The sequence below is a fragment of the Semicossyphus pulcher genome, unplaced genomic scaffold (assembly GCF_022749685.1).
Source record: "Semicossyphus pulcher isolate SPU_LCO1_2020_fin unplaced genomic scaffold, fSemPul1.0.p SCAF_17, whole genome shotgun sequence".
Taxonomy (NCBI): domain Eukaryota; kingdom Metazoa; phylum Chordata; class Actinopteri; order Labriformes; family Labridae; genus Semicossyphus; species Semicossyphus pulcher.
The window spans coordinates 13,533,734-13,560,704 of record NW_027211681.1 but is presented as its reverse complement, the minus strand read 5'-3'; the positions used below and the strand labels follow the sequence as shown (position 1 = coordinate 13,560,704).

At 43.3% G+C, this 26,971-nt stretch overlaps 1 protein-coding gene across 1 annotated transcript; it reads left to right on the top strand.

The window, feature by feature from the left end:
* Positions 1-14,501: 14,501 nt before the first annotated feature.
* LOC138595195 (NLR family CARD domain-containing protein 3-like) lies at positions 14,502-25,734 on the top strand. The gene is made up of 8 exons (XM_069666546.1): positions 14,502-14,613; positions 14,905-14,983; positions 15,567-15,795; positions 16,058-17,840; positions 17,938-18,111; positions 18,200-18,373; positions 24,266-24,312; positions 24,437-25,734. The coding sequence occupies exons 1-8, from the start codon at positions 14,564-14,566 to the stop codon at positions 25,003-25,005; spliced, it is 3,105 nt and encodes a 1,034-aa protein (XP_069522647.1). The 5' UTR covers positions 14,502-14,563; the 3' UTR covers positions 25,006-25,734.
* Positions 25,735-26,971: the final 1,237 nt, after the last annotated feature.

Here is a 26,971-nt window from a genome sequence, read left to right as displayed (position 1 = left end):
AGGGGCCATACACACTACTGAGTCACATCATGAGTTGCCATGACGACATTCACGCAAGTTCGATCAGCCTGTGATTTCATTTTTTTACTTTGATTTTGGGTGTGATTTTGAATCCAACCCTCAATGGGCTGATGGTTTTGGTTTCCATTGACCGTTGTTACATCATTTTTTTCGCAACAAATTATACAACGTACATCAGTAAAGATTTTCCACTTCAATTATACGTTCATCAAGATCTGATGTTTGATTTAAGTGTTCCCTTAATTTTTTTGAGCAGTGTATTTTCACTCTAACTGCTCGGTGCTGTTAGCGCTGGAGTTGTGAATTAGGTGCCTTTTGCCACGAGGCTCATTTGCATATGTGACAAAGGAGAGTATTTGTAACAGATGGAAGTTTAACCAGCAACCCCACCTGGAGACATGCACCTCAGGAATTCTGAGCAAAACCTTGATAGCACACAGACTCATTACTGATGAGGCAGAGACGTGTTAAACCTAAATATTTTATTGAAATTAACCAAAGAAAAATGTACAAACTAAGAATGGGCTTGAGCTGTAGGGGAGGAATGGGGAGGTTAAACAGTCAAAACTAAGTACACTAAAACTCAGCTAAGGCCACTTGCGGGGGCGGGGGGGGGGGGTGTTACTACATACTCACCTTGGGTGCAACACAGCAAACCTCACAGCAAACTATGGTGCAGCCTATTGGTGTCTCAGTGCTCTCAACTCATGTAATTGTGGGGGTACCTCACCACAGGTGCCCAGCTTCCCAACACAGTGGCTCTCAGCTTCTAAAGAAAAGAGAACACAAAGGAATCAAACAGAACAAACAAACCAGTTGGTTAGAAAGGCAAGAACTCAAACCAGCTCAAAAGCAAAATGATCCAAACTAATCAAAATAAGCAATTACTCAAAACTAAATAAACTAAGCAAAAGAGCAAAACTCAATTTACAACAAAAGTATTTTTAGAGAAGTTTAACAATGAATACAAAAGAAAGAGGGGGCAACAACAGCAGCAGTATGACTCTGTACCTAAAATTGAAACACGCCTATTAAAATATTTATAAAATATAAAGACTGAACATTTTCTTTTGAGCCACCCTGCTCACCACCAGGCACAACAAAATACCGTGTAGTCAGCAACGCGACCAAAGGCCAGGGAGAGGTAAGTCTATAACTGACAGAGGGCAGAAGTCTCACTCAACTTATTTTAAAAAGGAAAATTGTTTTAAATTGTGTATCATACCTGAGGCCACCAACACAACCTGCCAAGCAGAAGCAAGAGGCCAGCACAGGCCCCAGGTGCCTTGCAGCTTGCCTGATTAGGGAGTGGGTGGAGGAGGAGTCAGGGAGAGGGCTGCAGAAAGGGCTGCATTCAAATCAGCCTCACTGGTGTTCCTTACCACAATGCCACACATAGAAAGGGGACACATTTGTCTCTGAATGTCTGCATTAGGGATGCACGATATTATCGGCACGTTATCGGTACCGGCCGATATTGGCTTAAAAAGGAACTATCGGATATCGGCCAACACGATATCCGCCGATATAATTAACCGATAAAATAATGGGCTGCTGCATACTTGATTAAATGCCCGACCTCAGCGCAATGTCCCCGGCGCGAAGAAGACCTGCGCGGCGCGGTGTGATGACGTCACGTCCGTGGTGTCGAAGTTTTTCAAAGTGTCCGAAATAGAAAGCAAAACTGCTATTTGCAATGACTGCTCAGCTTCGGTGATGCGAGGAGGAGCCAAGGCAAACTCTTTCAACACTACGAACTTGATTAACCATCTCAAGACCCGTCACCCCGACCGTTGTAACAAATGTGATAAGAGTATCACCATTATACTGTACACTAATTCCAATACAGAAGAGAGTTGATAATCTCTGCAATTAGGTGTGCGGGAAAAAAATATCGGTATCAGTATCGGTAATCGGCTAAATGAGTTGTAAAACATCGGCATATCGGATATCGGCAAAATATCCAATATCGTGCATCCCTAGTCTGCATAATGACTCATTTAAATACAAACAGCGCAGTGCTGTTCGCTCTGCAGTGAAGTATTTTTGTGTTATTTGCAGGTTTAGGGGACTCAAAAGCCGCACAAGCCCACAGTCTTCACACACACTGTCCTCCTTAGCACAGTTCTCTTAAACACACGGTCTTCATACATACAACCTTTACACACGCTGTTATGTCTGTGTGTAAAACACCATTATTGTCCGTCCAGTTTAACACAGATATGTTGTCATATCAAACAACAATAATGAGGAAGAAAGGATAAATTATAATTAAGATTAGTAGATGAAGTAGTAAAATCCATCTTTCTACGTTTTATTTCCTCGCTGTAAAATAAGACGGAGCATGAAGCTGAATATTAAGACCTTTACAATCTAACTAATGAAGTTTCATAGTGTCTATAAATGTTTGACTGCAGTTTTTCCAAAGTTCAGAGCTGCTCTGTGATCACATTTCCTCATTCCTCACATGACCTGTATAAGTTCCCCTTTTTCTGGGAGCGCGCACAGAGCCTGAAGCAGGGAGCCTGAGTGAACAGAGAAAGTTTCTCACCTCCTTCGTGATACCCGTTATCTCTAACTGGTGCTTGAGGATTTAAATTGGATTTTGAATGTCCGACAGCCACCGCTAACATTTGAGTCTCGTCTCGTTAACGAAAACAAAACATTCGTGCCGTCTGAGTTTTTACTGTCAAAGATCTATTTTTAACTCGACAACGTCTCGTCTTCATGATGGAAAAATGATCGTTGACTAACATTTATCGTCTTAATTTTCGTTAACGAAAGTAACACTGTTGAAAACCTCCTTCTGTCAGTTACATGTTTGTTCTTTCTCTGGTTGGTTTCCTGGTTGAAGCTGCTTTTTAGTTTCACTTCACTCGTTGGCTTCATGCAGATTCTTCTCTCCATCAGAAGGTAACGTAACCAACAGTTTTCATAATGTTTGTGTGAGTGGCGTTAAACTGATCTGAGAACCCATGTTTGCTGCGTTTGCTAAAATAATATCAGCAGAAATCAACATTTCTTGCAGCACTGTTGTCTTGCGTCCTGCAGGTCTTTATCTTTCCGATGTGTTTCTCCCCGTCCGAACGCCAAGGCTCCAAACTAAGTTGTTTTGAGCGAGCTGTAGGCTATCTGTAGGGTGTTGAATTCTTAAAGTGAAAGGCAAACTTTGTCACTCTCTAGTTATATGTACAAAATGGGGTAACAGAACCTATTGTCACAGTTAAGGTTTAAACAAAAAGGTGAGGACCCAGATGCAGACTGAAATAATGGATTTAAGAGGTCAAGAGTTCAGGGTACAAAGTTCAGTTAACAGCCAGGGGCTGAGGGGCAAAGTCCAAGCAAATGCCTTCAGGAGGGCGGCCAGGGGGCCGACCAGGGAAGCGAAGCAGATCAGGAGGGCGTCCGGGGGGCCGACCAGGCAAGCGAAGCAGATCAGGAGGGCGGCCAGGGGGCCGACGAGGGGAGCGAAGCAGATCAGGAGGGTGGCCAGGGGGCTGACCAGGCGGGCAGAGCCTCTCAGGAGGCCGACCTGGCGGGCGAAGCCTCTCTGGAGGATGGGCAGGGGGCCGACCAGGCCGGCTGAGCCTCTCCAGAGGACGGGCAGGTGTCGGCCGGGCCGCCGACGGGGAACCAGGAGCAGGTGTCGGCCGGACCACCGACAGAGAACCAGAACCAGATGCAGGTGTCAGCCGGACCACCAACAGGGAACCAGGAGCAGGTGTTGGCTGGACCGCCGACGGAGAACCAGGACCAGGTGCAGGTGTCAGCCGGACCACCGACGGAGAACCAGGAGCAGGTGTCGGCCGGACCAACAACGGGGAACCAGATCCAGGTGCAGGTATCAGCCGGACCGCCGACGGAGAACCGGGGAGCAGGAGTTGGCCGGGGAGCTGACTGGACCCGGGATGCAGGGGTCGGCCGGGGAGCCGACTGGACCCGGGGAGCAGGAGTCGGCCTTGGAGCCGACCAGAACACAGGAGCAGGAGTCGGCAGAGCCTCCGACCAGGACACAGGGGCATGAGTCGGCAGAGCCTCCGACCGGAACACAGGGGCATGAGTCGGCAGGACCTCCGACCGGAACACAGGGGCATGAGTCGGCAGGACCTCCGACCAAACACAGGAGCAGGAGTCAGCAGGACCTCCGACCGAAACACAGGAGCAGGAGTCGGCAGGACTTCCGACCGGAACACAGGGGCAGGAGTTTCTGGGGAGCTAGGCAGTGGAGGCTCTGGGGCTCTGGACTGGGGAGAGGGGCGAGGAAAACGAGAGCCACGATGGCCACGTCTTTTCCTGGTGCCTCCGCGGGAGCCAGGAAAAATGGCCAAACGAGTCCCATTCCAGGGAGAATGCTCAAAATCAAAATCTCGTGTGACAGCTCTAAAAATGTTCTGAAAATAAGTAATTTTTTAAAATAAATCAAAATGTTCAAAGTCAGCTGGGTCCATTTTTGGCCTGTTCACTCTGTCACAGTTAAGGTTTAAACAAAAAGGGGAAGACCCAGATGCAGACTGAAATTTAATGAAATAAAAGGCAAAAATGCATAAACAAAATCTAACTCCAAAAAAAGACAAAAAGGAAAATCTAAAGACACGGCAATAAACTCACAAACAAAACCAGGAACAGGTAATCCAAGGGACACGAGGAAATCAGGGGAGGCACGAAGATAATCCAGAAAATAGACTTAGACATAGACTCACGCACGATGGATGACAATGAACAGGCAACAAGACAGGGGAGCACAAAGACGAAATAAACTTAGGAGGTGAGGCTAATCAGACACAGGTGAGACAATCAAGGGGCAGGTGAAAACAATCGGGGCAGGGCACAGAATCAAACAAGCGGGAAACACAAAGGCAGGAAGTGGACCAACACGAGAGACAAGGTGACAAAGTAAAACAGGAAATGATCTAACCAAAGAGACACAAGTGAAATACTTAACTAAACAAGACTAAACACTGACAAGAACACAGAATAAACTAAATACAAAACTAAACGATGAAAACTCATGACAAGGGACAAAGTGACAAGGTAAATCAAGAAATAATAACTGAAAACCGAAATACAAGACAAAAACACAACTAAACTAGAATGACTAATGACACCTATTTTCTTTTGAATGTCTTTGATAATACAATTATAAATAATGACTGTTACTGTTGAAAACCCGACATAAATACTGTTATTTTATCATGAATAACGCCCCTGACAAATAAAAAGACTACTAAAACTATAAACCAGCAAACCCACTCTGAAAAGTAGCAGAGAAACATTATGTAACCCCGGTCCCATTGTAACGTTGTTGAGTGTAGGTAGAGAGAGCTGGCAGCGGGGCTAGTTAGCCGGTGCTCCGGAATAGCCAGTGGCCTAAAGACTCGACAGACGAGGGAATGGAGATTTCCACAGTTCCACTTTATTTTAAAATACTAAGCATCGACCATACAATGCCAGGTCTCAACGGCGTTATATTCTATAATCAAACTTGAGTAGAACATGAACGGCATAACCTGCACCAACTTGTTACTAAAGAAAGTGGACGTCGGTCGAAGTCATATATCAGGACTGCCCACAACTTAACTCTAGCACCTCACAGCAAAACAGGAGGGAGACACCCCCCTGTGGTACTTCTTGGTACTACAGCAACATCACAACTCTAACTGTTACATATTTCCCCCTGGTCATAAGGAGGCTGTCCCCAGCCGTACACAGCCAAAGAAGCAACCAACCTGCACTTAACACATCGCTATACATAGATTGTGTAAGGTCAGCAGTATGCTCATACACAGGGAAAGAAATGATATCCAGCAGACCAATATACATATCAGCTGATAGAGCATAAAATAGAACAATAACATCAACTGGTTAGCACACCAGGTAGAAATGCACAGTGCAAAATCTCTTTTTTTTCCAAATATGTTGTACCCAAAACCTGAACCATTTTATAGAACCAAAGGACACAAAAAGGTGCCATTTAACCCTTTAAGCAAACTCAAACAGTGGTACAACTAGAACAGTTCTCTGGTAGGTAAGATGTGCAAACACAAAGCTTGCAAAAACGCCAGGATTGCACGGAAATCAGTACTGCATTTCAGTTTTCAGAAACAAACATGAAGTAGCAAACAAAAACAGCCTATTTCAGGTCAAGTCTGTCAGTGTGGTAAGCGTTTGTCCACCTACTGTCTGACCAACCCGAAGTGATCCGGGGGCAGCGTCTCTGCCTCAGGTCATATCGGCCTGTATGGTCTGGGTTTGGGTCAGGCACAGCCAAAGTTGAGTGGTTCTCAGAGTCACAGTCCACTTCTGGTACTGGCACAGTGCCACCGGGCGCGTCATAGTCCATGTCTGTGGCAGGGAAGTCAGTTTGGCTGCCAGTCTGGGTGATGGGCACATTATCGTCCAAGGCCTCAGGGACGTCCTGCCCTGCAGTTACGGTAACAGTACGTCTGCCGGAGGAAAGTGAGTCCCAAGTGTGGAAAGGTTGCAAATTCACAACATGAAAGACACCAGCATCCCCACCAGTTGACATCTCCCAGTTTCTGACTGACACGAAGCGGGCCTGTGAACAGGGGCGCCAATTTAGCAGTGAAGTTAGCCTGTGCATCAGACCTAGGGCGGGATTTCACCCTGACAAGGTCACCAACAACAAAGCTAGCCTGACGGCGTCTCAAGTCATAGTAGTGCTTGAGACTGTGGTCAAGTGTCGCTCGGGTGTGGTCATAAGAACGCCTCCACAGGAAGGTTGTGTTATGAGGTCAAGTGGGGTTTCCAGCTCACGACCATACAGCATCATTGACGGGCTGAGTCCCGTGCTCTCGTGGGGGGCAGTACGCAGTGCAAAGCAGATCTGGGAGAGAAACTTATCCCATGATGTGTGTTTGTCCCCAACATAGGCACGTATGGCAGTTTTGAGAGTTCGGTTCACACGTTCCGTCGCGTTTGTTTGGGGGTGGTAGGCAGTGGTAAGCCTGTGTACAGATCCAAGGGTTGAAAGGACGTGCTCAAACAACTCACTGACGAGGGGCGAACCTCTGTCTGAGATCAGGTAGGTATGCAGCAGGTTTCCTCTGGCTCGGCTTGGTGAGCTGACAGACTGAACATGAGGTGACATATCGCTTGACATCAGCAGCCATTTTTGGCCAAAGGAACCTAAGCCGCAGCCTCGCAAGTATCTTTGCAACACCGAGGTGACCTGCGGAGGGATGGTCATGATAGTAGTTGAGCAAGGTGCGACGGAGTGATGTGGGGGCATAGAGTTTGAGTTCCTTTAATGGATGCAAACCACACCTGGCTTTAGCGTCTTTGTAGTAAAGTAGACTGTCATAAATGACATACTGTGGGGTGTCGTCAGTGTCAGCCTGTGGGTTTAGCTCAAGGTCTCTGAGAAGCTGGCCTGTGACTGGGTCATCCAGCTGCAGTTGTCTCACATGTGTACGATCTCCCAACAACGCTGGGGGCAGAGTGCGGAGATCCAAGCTTCCAATGACAGCATACTCTGGCAGGAGATCTGTGGGAATGTCGCCAGACGCTGGTAGGGGGTTGCGGGATAGGGCGTCCGGCACACCGTTGTGTACGCCAGGTTTGTGCACGATGGTAAAGTCAAAATCTTGAAGTCTGAGAGACCAACGGGCTAGTCGGCCCGAGTGGTTTGGGCGGGACATAAGCCACTTAAGGCTGCTGTGGTCTGTGTAGATGGTCACATGGAGGCCCTCAATATAAGGTCTGAAATGTTCGAGAGCCCAGATCACAGCTAAGCATTCCTTCTCGGGGGTTGAGTATGGGCGTTCAGCTTTGTGCAGGGAGCGACTCGCATATGCCACCACAACTTCTCGGCTCTCATTGTCTTTCTGCATCAAGGCAGCTCCAAGTCCAAGGTCACAAGCATCAGCATGAATGAAGAAGGGGCAAGTAAAGTCAGGAAATCTCAAGACAGGTGCTGAAGTGACATATTTTTTCAACATGTCCATGGCATCTTGACATTTGTCATCCTAGTGGAAAACTGCATCTTTCCTGGTGAGTGCGTGGAGGGGCTCAGCATGGCGTGCATAGTCTTGGACAAAACAACGATAATATCCTGTCAGTCCGACGAACTGTCTCACTTGTTTCACATTGGATGGGCTTTTGAACTCTCTGACAGCTTTGATGTTGTCTGGATCTGGCTTTACACCTGTGGGTGTGATGCGGTAGCCAAGGAAAGGGATCTCGCTTAAGCAGAACTGACACTTCTTGAGCTTCAGAGAGGGTTAGTTCAGTACCAGTGACCTGGTTCAAACCTCTAAAGTCCACACAGAACCTAGGGTCAGTATTTGGCCTGTTAACAATCACCACAGGGGCAGCCCATGGACTGGTGGATGGCTCAATGATGCCATCGTGCAACATCTGCTCAGCCTGTTCTTCAATGACACGTTTTTTTGCAGAAGAGCGATAAGGCGGAAGATGGATAGGCCTTGCATTTCCTGTGTTTATTGCATGTTCAGTCAGTGAAGTGTGTCCAAGACGTCCGTCAAACATGTCATCATACTGGGTGAGAAGGCTGAACATGGCCGCTCTCTGTCCATCCTCCAGGCTCGCCTCAGCGACTTTTGCCACAAGTGAGGATTGTAGGGAGTCAAGGGACATGATGGTTTCTTTTTCTAAGAAAGTTTCGACTGCACGTTCTTCCTCCTCATCCACCATAGGACAAGGGATTTCATTCATGAATACATGAGGGTGCAGGAATATCAGAGTATCTTATATTAATAAGATATCAGGACTGCCCACAACTTAACTCTAGCACTTCACAGCAAAACAGGAGGGAGACACCCCCCTGTGGTACTTCTTGGTACTACAGCAACATCACAACTCTGACTGTTACACCATGTAGCTATGTTATATTTATCTTGAGTGTGTACTACAATGGGACAGGGCCTGAGTTCGTTGTTGAACTGTTTTATGTAAAATGACACTTTACTTTACCTCTTTTGAGTTTTACGAAAGTTTTGATTTTTAAACGGCCTCAATAAAATTTAATAAGGACACCACACAACTGTACTTTAAATGCAATAATCCTGAAACAGGCATTTATTTACAAAAAATGAAATAATACAATTTGGCAGCTCTTTCTTTATGAAATAAAATACTCAAAAGGTTATAAATAAAAGTGTACTAAATGAAATATCAGGTTTCTATAGTTGTTAAACCCTTTGTTAAATCTCCCTAAACTTTCAAAATCTATTTTTTACCTTTATATTCAGTAAAAATATTTTCATATGGTTGATATTAACAAAATAGTTTTGAAACTAAATGTATACCTGTGGGCCCACACACACACACACACACACACACACACACACACACACACACACACACACACACACACACACACACACACACACACACACACTCCTTAAATTATAAATTGAACCCTATTGCAGGCCTGATTCGAAGCTGGGGTGCGTTGAGGCCTAAAAACTTTAATGGCCGCTTCACTCTGATATGAGCAGAAAACCCCCCAAAAAAACAAAAAAGCACGTGCAAGCTCAGTTAATACTCACAAATCCCAAACGAATTGTTAGAGGGGGATGGTAATCACAGTGGTAATGGCAGTCACCGTTGAGCAGTTAATACACAGGATCACAGGAATCACAGGAATAAAAAACAGCAAGGTCCGGTGATATACTGGTTGCTACCCTACCCTAACTGGTTTCCGTAAGCCAGCTGTTTCTGTGTTTACTTAACAGCAGCAGTTGTTTTCTGCCTCAGTCGCCGGATACGCCACACATTCATAACACATCACTGACGATGTTCAGCTCTCCTCTCATATCAACTGTGGCAAAAATGATTGTATAAGTGAGCAGTTCATCACAGCCGCCAACGAAAATAAATAAATGTCAGAAAATAAAGTATTTCCAACACGTGTCAACCTGGTTTCAATCTCACCTGAGCAATAATATAATGCTCTGTAATCATCCACTTAACGCTGTGAGCCACCGAATTAACACACTGACTCAATCCGTGTCATATATTAATTAATTACGTCAGCATTCAGGTAACATTTTGTTTTTGTTTCATCTGAAACAACTGGTTACCTTGAGCTTGTGGCAGGAAATACCCTAACATATTTAGCACGGTTTTTCTATAAACTAAGGCTCTTTTGACCCAGCATTGCAGCAGCCCACAACACTACACAGTATAACAAATACAATACTTTTTAACTGTGACGATCTTTTTTGGTGACTTTACGGAGCTTAAATGACAGATTCTGTCTTCATTGTATTCAGGTAACATTGTTTTGGGAGAGCGGCTTCTTAAAACATGTCGTTGCCTCGGGCTATGTGAGGAAAGACGTAAATTCAAACAGCGCTGTGCTTTTGAAAATGATTGCAGAACTCTACATTGCTTTTGATAATAATTCTATAAATTTAAATAAGACACGCTTGTTATAATGTTCCTGTTGCTCCGCGATGTCAATTGTTTAATGTATTTTCATAGTGTTGCCAGATGTAGATCGTCACTTTTCGTTACACAAATGTGTAGAGTCGACGTGTGCTGTCAGGTAGCGAACGATAAAGCCGTATTTTCGGAGAAAACACCTTGATACATTTCTTCGTGGTCACATAGGCTGAAGGTACCAGTTGTTTCAGATTAGCACAAAACTAAATGTTACCTAGATACTGTGATGCTGACGTAGTTTATGTAGTATGACGTCTATCATAGGTAGAAGGTGGCCTAGAGGGATTATTTAATAACTTGCAGTGTGTTTTTGCTCTCGTGGGATCGAATCCAGTTCCAAAGTAGAAAATATTTTATTTTCGTACACTTCATTTTAAAGTTGGTGGATATGATGCGCTGCTCACTTCACTGCAATCATTTTCGCCACAATACATGTGAAATGCGACCTGAAAATCGCCCATAATATGATTCCGAATGTGTGGCTCCGCGGTCACAGTTATATTGCTTATTTTAACCCAGTTGCCAGAGTTGGATCGTCACTGTAAAAAAGTAATTTATTTGTTATACTGTGTAGTGTCGTGGGCTGCTGCAATGCTGGGTCAAGAGAGCGTGAGTTTATAGAAAAACCATGCTAAATATGTTAGGGTATTTCCTGCCACAAGCTCAAGGTAACCAGTTGTTTCAGATGAAACAAAAACAAAATGTTACCTGAATGCTGACGTAATTAATTAATATATGACACGGATCAAGCCAGTGTGTTGTTTCGGTGGCTTACCACGTTAAGTGGATAGTTATGGAGCATTATATTATTGCTCAGCTGAGATTGAAACCAGGTTGACACGTGTTGGAAATACTTTATTTTCTGACATTTATTTATTTTCGTTGGCGGCTGTGATGAACTGCTCACTTATACAATCATTTTTGCCGCAGTTGATATGAGAGGAGAGCTGAACATCAGTGATGTGTTATGAATGTGTGGCGTATCCGGCGACTGAGGCAGAAAACAACTGCTGCTGTTAAGTAAACACAGAAACAGCTGGCTTACGGAAACCAGTTAGGGTAGCAACCAGTAGGGTGATATCACCGTCCACTGGGAAGACTGGGAAAACCACTCCGACGTGTCTCTCTCCTTTAAACATATTAACTTCAGAAGAGCCACAATACCAAACGCTATTTCATGCCGAATTAACGTGAAGTCCGTTTTAACTAAGAAGCATTACAATGCTACAGTAACAGTATGATATCAAGGCACATTTACATGGTATGCTAAGCTAATGACTTGGATTTGCCATTAGGTTGTTCAAACCCCAATAAAATTACAGAAACAGATTGACTGACATTAAACTGGTAACAGGTTAGGTTGCACGGCTGATTACACAGACTTTAGATCAAACAAACTCCTGTTCTGCTCAATAACGGCTTTTAAAGGAACATAACTGTTTGTACAAACATGTATTTAACATTTTAAACTATACATATGATCTTTAAGCTTTTTGTTCTTTAGTACATATTTTAACCAGTTTTAGTATTATGAGCTTTTGTGCTGTTATAAACATTTACATATTGTGTTACTGATTTTATGCACTGTAGGCTGAATGATTTTAGACAGGGCTACAATTAACATTTACAGAAATAATAATAAATTATAATAACTCTGCAATAGTCAATGCTTCAAATATGGATGTTCCTGCAAAGTAGCTACACATTAGAAAAAGATGCTTGACACAAATCTTTAACCGGCCATCATAGAAGATCTATCGGTTAGTGTCGCCAATCCAGTGTATTGTAATGCCACTCAGTTCATTTGTCAGTCACAGCATTGGAAACAATAATAGGTCAAAATGAAAGTTAACCGTTTACCATCCATTGTACGGGGCACTAATTTTAATTGTGAAAAATTTTGCCACATTTAGCTCGAAACAACCTTTAAAAGAGTGATGTGAATTATTTCAAGTCAACATTTACCAGATTTACAGCAATAAGCATTATCTGTAAGCAGACTCGTCACATTCCCGGATGAGGACGATGACCGTCGTGTCGCCTGCAAACTTCAGGAGTTTCACAGAGGGGTCCCCTGAGGTGCAGTCATTAGTGTAGAGGGAGAAGAGCAATGGGGAGAGCTAAATTGCGATTTCGATATGATTTGCGATATTAAAGGGAATTATTATTTTACATCATTTTTCTCATTGTCTTAGTGATTTTTGCAGGGATCTGTACAGAGCCATGATATCTGATCCTTTCGTCTCTGTGTGATGTGTAGGCCAGAGCATCTCTGCAACACAATATTAGAATGAAAATGCGCCTCCTGTGATTTAAAATGGCAGGAGCCCATATTGCGATTTCGGCTGAATTTCAATTAATTGTTCAGCACTGTGGATTTGTGCAGAGTCTCAACATGTTTTTAAGGAACACACTTGTAAAACATTTACATTTTTAATTTGTTTTCAGACAATATTTTCTATAATATCCGTTTGATTAGTAACAAACATCTTTGATGGTCCTTTTGAGGCACTTTCAATTATTTGTTCAGGTTGAGGAAAAAGATGGAGGTCTTGGATAAAATTGGTGAAAGTCAACAGTGAGTTTAAACCTTGTTTTCAGCTTCAAATGCGTTTTGGTGCTGGACAGGGTTTTTGTTTGTTTTGAGACATAGAAACATATTTGGTAAAACACAATGAATTTGTGCATTTCTGGTTGTTTTCTTTGCTGTCGAATCTCCTCTCAGGTAAAAGAGAAAATAATTGTTATGTGACAAAAGCTGACAACATTCTTTGTCTGCTCTCAGATTTAAGAAGATTATTGTATTAATATTAATAACTCCACCACACCTACTTTATCTTTGTTTAGTGATTTTGTGTTGAGTTAAAGCTGACAGAAAATGATTTTGATGATGGGACAGTTTGTTTTTATGACCATGTTTCTTTTTTATATAAAATCTCCAGATGTGTTTTGTTCCTTTTAGAACAAATGAGACAAGAGAAAGATGTAATTAAGTATGAACTGCAGTGAAATCAGATATTATCCTGTGTCCCTCTGAATTTATTCATTCATGTCCTGACTGGACTGTCCTGGACTCTGGTTGTAGGTTACACTGATTTAATGTCATGTTCATGTTTCTAGACTTTGACTGTGAAGTTATTGGAGTGTGACAGCGTCCTCAGATTGTTGAAGAAGAACTTATGAAAAATGATCAGCAGCAGTTTCTCTCTTTGTGTTTCCTCTACAGGTGAAGGTAGAACGTGGATCTGAAGTCACCTGGTGAGTATTTTCTTTCTCCTGCCACATGTTAAACTGGAAGATTTTGCATGTCCTCACTTTGAACAGAAGTGAACTATAAATGAATCCATATGAGCTCTCTAGTGGACAAAAAGTACAGCTGTATAAAAAGGAATATATTCTTCTCCATTTATCCACAGTGGAAATCTTTGAATCATTTCTTCCTTTGGTGCCATCTGGTGGTAGAATCAGGAATGACACTGTGGTAGAGAGCAGTGTGTGTCTCTGTGATGTAAAGCTGGTTGTAATGAATGAGCATGTTGTTGTGTTTGTGTGAAGGTGGGGGCTCTGCTATGAGTCAGTGTGAGGACAGAGAGGAGGGAGCCCCTCCCTCTAAAACCACTCTGTGTGGGGAACATGACAGCCAGACCAAAGCTCAGAGGTGAGATGAGGATCTCTAACTGTCCATGACTCTTGTCCATGTCAGAGCTCAGCCCTCAAATCACTCCACCATCATTATTCACACTCACAGCTCTGTGTGTGTTGTGTTGAAGGCCAGAGCAGCAGCTCAGACCAGACTCTGCTGGACCTGGACCTGGAACTGGACCTGGACCTGGACCTGAGCCCAGCTGTGTGTCCTTCAAGAGTGACCGGTCTATGGATCAACTTATTTATTTCAAACATGGCCAGCAGTCTGAGGATCAAAAGTAATCATTTATCTCTCAGTTTGTTGTTCTCAGTATTTAAACTTTAATAATTTTCAGCAGAAATAATTCTGGAAGATTTTCAGTGTTTATGAACGTTCATCAGAGTTTGTGATTCTTTCAGTATCGAACATGAGAGACCAGATTCTCCTGGACCTGAACCCAGCTGTGTGTCCTTCAAGAGTGACCGGTCTATGGATCAACTTATTTATTTCAAAGATGTAAATAACTCTGACTGTCAAAGGTAAGAATTTAAAACAGAACATGTTTCTGTTGTTCTGTATTAAAACCTTTAAAATCCAACATGTCAGCAGTGTTTTATGTTTGAACCTGAACATTTATCAGTGTTTGTGTTTCTATCAGGATCCAACAGCAGGAAACTATTTTACACATCAATAACTGTACTGAGCATGTACCTTCATGTGTGTCCTGTGTTTGTAGGAGGATCTAACAGGATCCACTTGATAGAATCTATCACATGTAACACTGTGTCTTTATATTATATACAGTACATTATATTATATTTGTTCCACAGAGTTCAGCAGCAGAGATCAGAGGTTCCCATTGGTCAGTCTGCCCAGCAGCATCAAACACAGCTGGACTCCATATTTATGGTGTGTAAATGAACAAACACAGCTACTACTGAGAATCAAAGTTTACTTCAAATGACATTTTTATGTTACTGAATTGTTTCCTGATTACACTGCAAACATCATCTCTGTCTGAATTATGTTCACAGTCAGTGTTTTATTGACTGAATGAAGCGTTACATTGCTGAGCAGCACAGAGTCAGAGGTCAGAGGTCAGAGGTCGTGGTGGATGGTGGTCTCACACAGACTTTGGCAGCAGAGAGCAGAGTTCACAGACTGAGTCCAGTTTGTGTTTGAAACAACAGAAACACTTTGGTTCATGTTAATGACAGTTTGTGGTTTCAGCTTCATTCTAATAAACACATCGTGTCCAAAGTCTCTGCAGATCTTTTCTGTGTGAAACCAGACCAGGATATTTCTCCAACATGAATCTCATTTTATATCAACTTCATTTCTAGGGGACAGGACCATCCACAGACTAAATACTGAACTACCATTGTGATCCAGTCTCCATGCTGCACTCTGCAGACCAGCAGGCTTTCTGTCTGTCACTGATGATCTGATGTTGACTTCTACAAGTCAAAGTTCACTTCTTGTTCTGTTCCAGCTGCTGGAGGAGAACATTGTCAGTTTTGTGAAGAACGAGCTGAAGAAGATCAAGAGGGGTCTGAGTCCAGATTACCCAGAATGCTTAGAGAGTCAGAGGGAGGATGAGGAGGTGTTGGACAGTGAGGAGGAAGAGCAGAGGAGGAGCAGCAGAGAGGCATTTGTGAAGATCACACTGCACTTCCTGAGGAGAATGAAGCAGGAGGAGCTGGCTGACTGTCTGCAGAGCAGTAAGAGGATTTTAACACATTTAACATGATGGAAAGAGGAAATGGAGGCAACATGGGAGAGGGTCACATTTAAAACTCTGCTGTTAATATGATGCACACATTTAATCAGATCTATGAACTGTGAGAAACTGTTCACACCTGATGTGCTGAAGAGATTTCAGAGAGGAGGGAAATAAACACCACCCTGATGTGTTTAAGTTTAAAATCATCTGATTGATTATAGCTTCAACTTATTGATCACATTTCTTGTTTGTTCTTTCAGGAACTGTTGCTGCAGAGTGCAGACGTAAACTGAAGTCTAACCTGAAGGAGAAGTTCCAGTGTGTGTTTGAGGGGATTGCTAAAGCAGGAAGACCAACCCTTCTGAATCAGATCTACACAGAGCTCTACATCACAGAGGGAGGGACTGGAGAGGTCAATGATGAACATGAGGTCAGACAGATCGAATCAGCATCCAGGAAACCACACAGACCAGAAACAACCATCAGACAAGAAGACATCTTTAGAGCCTCACCTGGAAGACATCGACCAATCAGAACAGTGATGACAAAGGGAGTGGCTGGCATTGGGAAAACTGTCTTAACACAGAAGTTCACTCTGGACTGGGCTGAAGACAAAGCCAACCAGGACATACAGTTCACATTTCCATTCACCTTCAGAGAGCTGAATGTGCTGAAAGAGAAAAAGTTCAGCTTGGTGGAACTTGTTCATCACTTCTTCACTGAAACCAAAGAAGCAGGAATCTGCAGGTTTGAAGAGTTCCAGGTTGTGTTCATCTTTGACGGTCTGGATGAGTGTCGACTTCCTCTGGACTTCCACAACAATGAGATCCTGACTGATGTTACAGAGTCCAGCTCAGTGGATGTGCTGCTGACAAACCTCATCAGAAAGAACCTGCTTCCCTCTGCTCGCCTCTGGATAACCACACGACCTGCAGCAGCCAGTCAGATCCCTCCTGAGTGTGTTGACATGGTGACAGAGGTCAGAGGGTTCAATGACCCTCAGAAGGAGGAGTACTTCAGGAAGAGATTCAGAGATGAGGAGCAGGCCAGCAGAATCATCTCCCACATCAAGACATCCCGAAGCCTCCACATCATGTGCCACATCCCAGTCTTCTGCTGGATCACTGCGACAGTTCTGGAGGATGTGTTGAAGACCAGAGGGGGAGGAGAGCTGCCCAAGACCCTGACTGAGATGTACATCCACTTCCTGGTGGTTCAGTCCAAACTGAAGAACATCAAGTATGATGGAGGAGCTGAGACAGATCAACACTGGAGTCCAGAGAGCAGGAAGATGATTGAGTCTCTGGGAAAACTGGCTTTTGAGCAGCTGCAGAAAGGAAACCTGATCTTCTATGAGTCAGACCTGACAGAGTGTGGCATCGATATCAGAGCAGCCTCAGTGTACTCAGGAGTGTTCACACAGATCTTTAAAGAGGAGAGAGGACTGTACCAGGACAAGGTGTTCTGCTTCGTCCATCTGAGTGTTCAGGAGTTTGTGGCTGCTCTTCATGTCCATCTGACATTCATCAACTCTGGTGTCAATCTGATGTCAGACAGACAAACAATTAATCATGACTCTGCAGAGACACACTTCTACCAGAGTGCTGTGGATAAGGCCTTACAGAGTCCAAACGGACACCTGGACTTGTTCCTCCGCTTCCTCCTGGGTCTTTCACTGAAGACCAATCAGACTCTCATGAGAGGTCTGCTGACACAGACAGGAAGTACCTCACAGACAAATCATACAACAGTCCAATACATCAAGACAAAGATCAGTGAGAATCTCTCCACAGAGAAAAGCATCAATCTGTTCCACTGTCTGAATGAACTGAATGATCGTTCTCTAGTGGAGCAGATCCAACAGTCCCTGAGATCAGGAAGTGTCTCCACAGATGAACTGTCTCCTGCTCAGTGGTCAGCTCTGGTGTTCATCTTACTGTCATCAGAAAAAGATCTGGACGTGTTTGACATGAAGAAATATTCTGCTTCAGAGGAGGCTCTTCTGAGGCTGCTGCCAGTGGTCAAGGCCTCCAACAAAGCTCTGTGTGTACACACCTAACCATACTAGTTTAAAGAAGCTTTTCTTTATTCAGAAAAAACAAACATTGTTTGTGATTGCTCTCTGTTGATTCTTCTTCAGGCTGAGTGGCTGTAGTCTGTCAGAGAGAAGCTGTGAAGCTCTGTCCTCAGTCCTTAGCTCCCAGTCCTCTAGCCTGAGAGAGCTGGACCTGAGTAACAACAACCTGCAGGATACAGGAGTGAAGCTGCTGTCTGCTGGACTGCAGAGTGAACATTGTCTGCTGGAAACTCTCAGGTCAGTATGAGGCTGATTGAACGACACTTGATATATTGTTCTTTAAAATTCAGTCAGATTTTATTTAATGACATGATTTTATTTCCAGTCTGTCAGGCTGTCTGATCACAGAGGAAGGCTGTGCGTCTCTGGCCTCAGCTCTGAGCTCCAACCCCTCCCATCTGAGAGAGCTTGACCTGAGCTACAATCATCCAGGAGAACAAGGCGTGAAGCTGCTGTCTGCTGGCCTTGAGGATCCACACCGGAGACTTGACACGCTCAGGTATGAACAGAGAACAAGAGTTCAGACACTGCAGGTGCCTCTAATTAAAATAGATACTGTATATATATTCTTTTGCTTAGTGTATTGCAAGTTCACACTTAAAAGAGCTCGCTCAAAGTTCAGTTCACACAGATTAAAATGAACTAGTTCATTTTCACTTTGTATAGTTTTTTTTTAGCTGCACCGAGCTCTTTTTCAGCTGAAGTAATGATCAGCCATTTTGGCCAGTTTTGGATTTGGCACCCCACACCTCAAAAGTTATAATATCAGTTTGTTCTGATAGACAGAATCAGTTTAATATTTTCATGATATTTTGCAACACAGATCAGATATATATTGAAGATCAAGCTTTCTACAATTTGTGAGGATATGATGATATTGTGGGGCCTTCGACCCCAGTAGGGGCGTCGGGGGGGTGTTTGTTGATAAAAAAAAAAAAGATTTTGATGCGATGGTATGCACTCTTTATTAGCACATAAAGTAATCACTGTCTTTAAAATGAGTACCTCCACTGCTATCATTAAACATTTATGAGGGTCAAAAAAACTTTAGTTTATTGTGACATTACAATGTTTTTTATTTGTTCATAGACACTCACTGCTCATTTTTAGACAGAGTTTATGCTTTGTAGTGCTTCTACCACTCATCATCTGCTACTCTCTCTTCTCTCCATCATTCGTGCTGTCTCTCCTTTCTGTCTGTCTGCATCTCATAAAACGCTGTGGGATTAGACGAGTAGTGCAAGCTACTTAAACAACAGAACGTTCAATATATCTACATCAAAGCATAAATCGACAATTTTTGAGAAGGTGCTACAGAGGCCAACTTCTTACCCTGCCCTCTATTAAAAGATGGAGTTGTAATTTATGTAGGGAGATGTGCAGTGAGTGAGTGGTCAAGCAAGTAAGAGAGAGAGAGAGCGGCAGAGTGACGGTAAATGCGAGCGGAGCAGAGAGAAATGAAGATGCATCTTGGGTGCCGTAAGTCCGACTTTAGCTCTGAAGGTGAGCGGTCGTTCACTGCCTCCAGAGTGAACTACGCTCACGTTGTAAATTGATCCGTTCAGTTCACCGTTCGCCAAAAATATAACAGTGCTTCTGCTGTGGTAACTCATCATGAAGGAGTTCTTACTTTCCAAAAGGTACCAAAATAGAGAGACTGTTACCATGAAAAGCTTTGATGCAGGATTCCCTTTTTTCTACTTTGTGTTTGTTGGTCTTTAAATGATCATGAATTACTGTGTTCAGATGCAGCCTTTGAGAAATAAACTATGAAAGCAAACATTTATTCTGGACATGAAAGATCGTTCTTGACGATGGAAATAATAAAAATTCCATGTGAGGTTTTTAAACTTTAAGATTATATTATCCAACATTCATGTTCTTCTAGTTTCTCTTAGTTTATGTATGTAGGGCTTTATTATGTCACATTTTATTATCTATATTATCTATGAAACACCTTTTCTTTAAATCATAAGATACTGTTACCGAGATTGTTTTACTGTACATTTAAATCAAGAGAGAAATGTTGCTCATTGAGGAACACAAAGGCTCTTACTTCCTGAAGCTCAGCTACAGGACTGCTTTAACCGCACAGACGAGACTCTATTTAAAGATGAGGACATTGAGACTGACACATGAACTGTTCTGTTTTATATAAAAAGCTGAGTAGACTGTGGTTTTGTTTGTTGAGAAGGTGGAGCAGGCGCACCTGGTGGTGGAGTCAGGCATTTCAGTGAATGGGATGTTTGTGCAGGTATCACCGCTGACTCTGCCGGAAACAAAAATCACGCTGTCTAACCTCCCTCCGTTTATTAGCGATGAATTTCTGTGCAGAGAGCTGTCCAGACATGGGAAGGTAGTGTCTCCCATCAGAAAGGTTCTGTCTGATTTTGATTATGTTTTGTTTGCAACGTCCTCCAACATGAAGTGTTTTGGTTGTAATAAAGAGGGACATACAATCAAGGCTTGTCCCGACCGAGCCGACTCGGCTCTGCCGGGTTCAGAGGAGCGGCGCCCAGAGGTGCGGAGACTGGGTCTGTTGGGGCCGAGCCCGGTGTCGGCGATGCGGGTCCCGCTGCTGCGGCGGGCGGTCCCGCTGCTGCGGCGGGTGATCCCGCTGTTGCAGTTCTGAAGTTAGCAGTCCTGAGGTGAGAGGTGAAGGAGAGAGTGACGATGTTGCTGGGAGGAAAGGTGAGGGAGGAGAGGCACAAACAGGTGAAGTGAGTAAGAAGAACGAGGTGTGTGGAGAGAAGGGGGGTGAGACAGGTGGGGTCTGTGGAGAGAGGAAAAAATGTGATAAAAGTAAGGGAGGTAAAGAGGGTGAGGGCTGTAGTAGGCAGATGAGTGAGGTAAGTGAGGTAAGTGATGCAGGTAAGACAGGTGAAGCATGTGATGAACAGGTAGGTGAAGTTAGCATGGAAGGTGACAGGTGAGGCTGTGGAGATGATGGAGCACAAGGCTGCGGGGAAATCAGTCCCACAGAAGCGGCGCAGTAAGAGGAAGAGTGCGTGACGCAGCCAAAGCCAGCAGACAGACAGGTAAACAGACAGTAGGGAGGAACACACTGTCAGACAGCAGTGACAGTGAGAGCTGTTTCTCTGATTACAGTGATGTTACTCACCCACAGTCAGCCAGCCAGGAGCACATCTATCCTGTCTCAATGTTTAAAACGTTCCTTCAGCAGACTAAATCTATGAAGGGTGTGAACCTGCAAAGTTATTTCCCTGATGAAACAGTGCTGTATTCCTCAGCAAGACATCACATCAGGAACAAAGCACAATCTGGTTTCACTGACCAAGAAGTGTTCAGGTTAAAGAAGGTCATGTACAAAATCAGAAAACAAATATGTTAATATTTAAAATGGCACTTTTTAAGCACTTTTCTCTTTTGTGTTTTTTACTCTTGTTCCTAACCTCTCACCTTTTATGAATACTTTTAAAATTGGCTCTTTAAACCTTAACGGGGCCAGAGAGGCAAGAAAAAGAGCTGTTCTGTATGAAACGACTAAACTCAAACAGATTGATGTTTAAATCGTACAGGAAACACACAGTGACTGTAGCAATGAGGTAGACTGGCGTAGAGAGTGGAGAGGGGAAGTCATTTAAGTCACAACAGCTCACTCAGTGCCGGAGCGGATTTCCTCTTCTCTGAAGCTTTCACTCCAAAGTCTCTCGAGGTGCAGCATGTGGTTCAGGGAAGGTGTCTCTTAGTCAGAGCTGCTTTTGATCATTTTACTGTTGTGTTCATTAAAATTTATTCTCCAAACAACGGTGCAGAGAGAAAACGTTTCTTTGGAAAAATCTCAGAGATTTTAAGGGACTGTGGGTCGTCAGATTATGTGTTTTTAGATGGGAGATTTTAATTGTACAGAGGATGAGCTTTTAGACCGGAATCATGCAGAGCCTCATCCAGTGTCCCAACAAGCTCAGAGGCAGCTGGTCTCTTCCCATGGCCTGGTGGATGTATGGAAAAGGATGCACACAGGCTCCAGACAGTACACATGGTCCCATTTTTATGAGAACAGGATCTCCTCAGCTCGTCTTGACCGGTTTTATTGTTTTAAACACCATTTTAATATATTTAAAACATGTAAGATTTACCCGTGGGTTTTACGGACCATTCGTTGCTTTTAGGGAGTGTTTTTATTAGAAACATTTTACCTACAAGCGCTTACTGGCATTTTAATTTGGTTTTAACTTTTGATCAAAGTTTTAGAGAAGCACTTATTTATTTCTGGACTGGTTTTAGACAGAGGAAGAGTGAGTTTACCTGTCTAAGGCAGTGGTGGGACCAGGGGAAGACTCAAATTAAATTATTGTGTCAGCAGCACACTCTGAATGTCACATGTGACATCACCAGATCTATCAGAGATCTAGAGATCGATGTCGTGGAACTAGAACACATGAGTGAGTCCACAGGAGATCGAGGATATATTGAAATCCTCAAAAGTAAAAAGATGGCTTTAGCCAACCTGCTGGACACCAAAGTACAAGGTGCGCTGGTCAGGTCCCGAGTCCAGAACATCACAGAGATGGATGATCCCTCTAGCTTCTTTTTTAGTTTGGAGATGAAGCATGGGCAGAGGAAGGTGATCCACTCCCTGCTATCAGACACAGGGCAGGAGCTGAGTGAACCAAGCCAGATCAGAAAGAGGGCTGTTGAGTTTTATTAATCGCTGTGTAAGAGTGTATACAGAGAAAATGAGGAACTGTTGGAGGAGTTCTGCAGTGGACTGCCTCAGGTCTCTGAGGAGACCAACTCCCAACTAGAGCGACCTCTGGGAGCTCATGAACTGTATGCAGCCCTCCAGAACATGCAAGGACACAAGGCCCCGGGCATCGATGGACTCACTGTGGAGTTTTACAAAGCCTACTGGGACATCCTGGCACATGACCTGTTGGAGGTTTTTAATGAAAGCTTGGGTGCTGGTTCGCTGCCGCTATCTTGCTGTAGAGCTGTCATCACTCTCTTACCAAAGAAAGGAAATCTGCAAGAGATCAGAAACTGGCGTCCTGGACCAGACGTACTGTGTTCCCGGCAGGTCTATGGTAGATAATATCTACCTAATTCGAGATGTTTTGGAAGTCTGTCGTTCATTAGGCTTGAAAACTGGGTTGATCTCATTAGATCAAGAAAAGGCGTTTGACCACGTTGAGCACTGCTTCCTCTGGAAAACTATGAGGAGGTTTGGGTTCAGCGATGGTCTCATTGCCAAGATCCAGGTGCTGTATTGTGACATTGAGAGTGTGCTTAAAACTAATGGTAGCTTGGGTGCTCCTTTTAGGGTGCATAGGGGCGTTTGGCAGGGCTGTGCGCTGTCTGGGATGCTCTGTGCACTCTCTCTGGAAGACCTCCTCCAGAAAATACGGTCACGTGTTCAGGGTCTGTTCTTACCGGGTTTTACTAGTAATGTGGTTTCATCTGCCTATGCTGATGATGTTGTTGTTTTAGTCAAGGATCAACAAGATTTCAAAACATTAATCAGTATTACTGAAAGGTTTTCCGTTATGTCTGCTGCGAGGGTGAACTGGGGTAAGAGTGAGGCCCTTGTTGTAGGTGAGTGGCGTGAAGGCCTCCCCGTTCTCCCTCAAAGCCTTTTATGGAAAAGAGATGGCTTTAAATGCCTCGGCATCTTTTTAGGAAATGATAATGTGTTAAAAAAGAACTGGGAAAACCTCCCAGAAAAAGTTGAAAACAAATTAGCGAAATGGAGATGGTTATACTCCCAGATGTCGTACAGGGGCAGGCTTTTGGTCGTAAACAACATGGTAGCATCCCTGTTGCGGCATCAGCTAGCCTGCTTGGATCCTCCATCAGATCTGTTAGCTAAGATCCAGAGTGACATGATACATTTTTTCTGGAACGGTTTGCATTGGGTGCCACACTGTTCTGTTTTTATCCAGAGAGGAGGGGGGCCAGGGCCTTGTTATATAACTCGGAGGGACAAACTGCAGAATGGACCTACACTTGATGTTGTGGCCTTGTGGAGGTGCAACATTAAAGCCAGGCTGAGGCTGGAGTTCTGCTTCCACAAGGCCACCGGGAACATGGAAAAGTTCCTGCAGCTGTGAGGATATGAGGACGTACTGTGCTGTGTGTCTGATCAGGCAGAGCTGAGGTTCAGTGATTGTCTTCGCTGAGTGGTATTTTTGTTTTTTTGAACGTAGCGTCACGTCTGTCTGTTAGTTGTTGAAATAGGTAAATAAAGTATTTGACACAAATCTTCTTCTCCTCTCAGATAAAGTGACAGACTGATGCAGACAGTTGACACAGATGAGTTTCAGCCTGTTTCTCTGTCACAGTGACAAACTGAGGAACACTGCTTCATGTTGAACAGCAGTTAGGACTCATGTTGGATAGAAAATCATTCTGACTGTGTTTCTTCCTCCAGGGTGGACCATGGTGGAGAGCAGAGGTTAAAGCCTGGTGTGAAGAAGTGTAAGTGTGGAATCAGTTTGACTCATGATGACCAAACAGCAGACTGTCAGTTAACAAAGAATAAACCCTTCAGGTGTGTCTGATGATAAACTGCTGCTGTGTTGTGTTTTTTTCTCTCCATCAGATTTCTGTGAACTCACTCTGGACTCAAACACAGCACACAGAGAGCTCCAACTGTCTGACAACAACAGGAAGGTGACACGTGTGAGAGAGGATCAGTCATATCCTGATCATCCAGACAGATTTGACTACTGGCGTCAGCTGCTGTGTAGTAATGGTCTGACTGGTCGCTGTTACTGGGAGGTCGAGTGGAGAGGAGGGGTTTGTATATCAGTGAGTTACAGAGGAGTCAGAAGGAAAGGAGGCAGTAAAGAATGTGTGTTTGGATGGAATGATCAGTCCTGGAGTCTGAGATGCTCTGATGGTGGTTACTCTGTCCGTCACAATAACAAAAGAACAGCCCTCCCTCTCTCCTCCTCCTCTGTCTCTCACAGAGTAGCAGTGTATGTGGACTGTCCTGCTGGCACTCTGTCCTTCTACAGAGTCTCCTCTGACACACTGATCCACCTCCACACCTTCAACACCACATTCACTGAACCTCTTCATCCTGGGTTCATGTCCTGGTATCCTGGTTCCTCAGTGTCTCTGTGTTCTCTGCAGGAGGGAGAGTCTCCTTTCAGTCCTGTGGTCTAAATGTTGCTGGACGAGGCTTCACTTTGGTTCATATTTGGCTGATTGTGTTTTTAATGTCACAAATGTTTTCCACTGAACAATCCTGACACAAAGAGGAAGTAACTCTAATGAACTACCAAAATAGAAAAGAACCATGAAACACATGAAGAGAAGTTTGTTTGAAGGTCTGTAATAAAAATGTGCAGAGTAAAGTTGATATAAAAAAGTCAGAGAACAAACATTTGTGTTCCTCACACACACTAACCCTTATAAACACACTTTTACTTTAACTATTACTGTGATTAAATCGCTCTTTAGAGATGGAATAATAAGGAGGTGTGATTGAAAGAAAAATAAGTTTAAGTTATTAAAATATGTGGAAATACAAATGGAAATCAAAAGAACAAAAGCCGAAGGAATATAAAGACAAATAAAAAAAATAGAAAATAATTATCAAAGCATTTTTGTTTAATTTCATTAGTATGTATAAAATCATTTACAACTTTTAAAAAATACGTTTATCTATTTTGTGGATGAAATTCTGATTTAATTATTTAATTTGTTTCTTTATATGTAACAATTTTTTCCTTTATTATATTTCTCTTATTCTTTCTCTCAAGCTGTCAATCAACTGTCCCTGTGCGGGTCATCCTGCTCTAAATATTACTTTATTACAAAAGAGAACAAAATTATATTCATACACATAAAATCACTATTCACTATTAAATACTCACTGGTAGCCAACTTGACCCTGTTTAAGTTTAGTTTCCATTACTTTCTCTGTGTGTGTATTTTTGCACGTTGACATGTTACATTGTGTGTCGTGTTCATGTTTGATCTTTGTCTTTTTATTTTTTACTTTATTTGGAAGAACTAGGAGTCAATGTCTCATGAAATGTGCTGTAAATATGCTCTTTGAAATATGAATAATAAAAATATTATTACTTCTTCTACTGTGGAGCTTCTGTTATGAGTCAAACGAGCACAGCAGACGTCGATTCAGAACCATTTTATATTCAATTTTGTTTTTATCCTGTAACATCGTTTTCATGGCAACAAACTCTTCAACAGAAAAACATTTAAAAATAAAAGCTTTAACATATTATGCGATCAAAGTACGAACACTTAAAGTTCTTGTTGTTTCCACTGACAGGCTCAGATTGTTGTTCTAAGTGTCTGATAACATCACAGAAAGGATCCCTGCAGAGATAGACCTTTTTGTTACAGAGGAAGAAGATTTTTTTAACCAGTAACAGACGTTACATCGCTCTCTGCAAACACACCAGACTCCATTTAAAACACATGTGATTTTGCCTCACAGACCACACAAGAGTCTGGTCAACTTCTGCCTTGTTAAATTATTTTTTTGTGTTAGTGTTTGACTTTAGTGTTTCAAAGGTGTTAGTTTGGGTCCATTGAATATTTGTGCGACAAACAACACAAAAAAACGAACTGATTAATGTAGCGGGAGACCAGCAACTCGCTTATACTGCAAGGTAGAAGGACAGTTTTCTTCAATGGAGTCTGGTGGCTTTGAACGAGCGATGTAACGTCTGTTTCTGGTTCATTCATTTCCCTGCTGATCGAGTGAACTCGTCTTTGCTTTGATCACAGGGATCAGAAATAAAACCTCTGGAAACACTGTTCAGTATCTTTTTTTTTTTTTTTTTAAGATTATTTTTTTGGCTTTTTGCCTTTATTCATAGGATAGCTGAAGAGAGACAGGAAATGTGGGGAGCAGAGAGTGGGGGACGACATGCACCAAATGGATCGGCAGATTGGGGGTCGAGCTTGCGATCAGTGTGACGAGGACTGTAGCCTCTATACATGGGGCACCTGCTCTACCAACCGAGCCAAACCAGCGCCCCCACTGTTCAGTATCTTAAGCACCTGATTCCCCCAGGTGTATGGGATGAGGTCACATCACAGAAATCTGCATACTCAGAGACACGACCTTTGACCTCTTCTCCTCCAGTCAGTGCTCAAT

Excerpts from the sequence above, each read along its gene's own strand:
- LOC138595195 (XM_069666546.1), top strand. The coding sequence starts at position 14,564 with ATGGATCAACTTATTTATTTCAAAGATGTAAATAACTCTGACTGTCAA. Across the intron at positions 17,841-17,937 it reads AAGGCCTCCAACAAAGCTCT|GCTGAGTGGCTGTAGTCTGT; the intron begins GTGTGTACACAC and ends ATTCTTCTTCAG. Across the intron at positions 18,374-24,265 it reads CGGAGACTTGACACGCTCAG|GGTGGACCATGGTGGAGAGC; the intron begins GTATGAACAGAG and ends TTCTTCCTCCAG.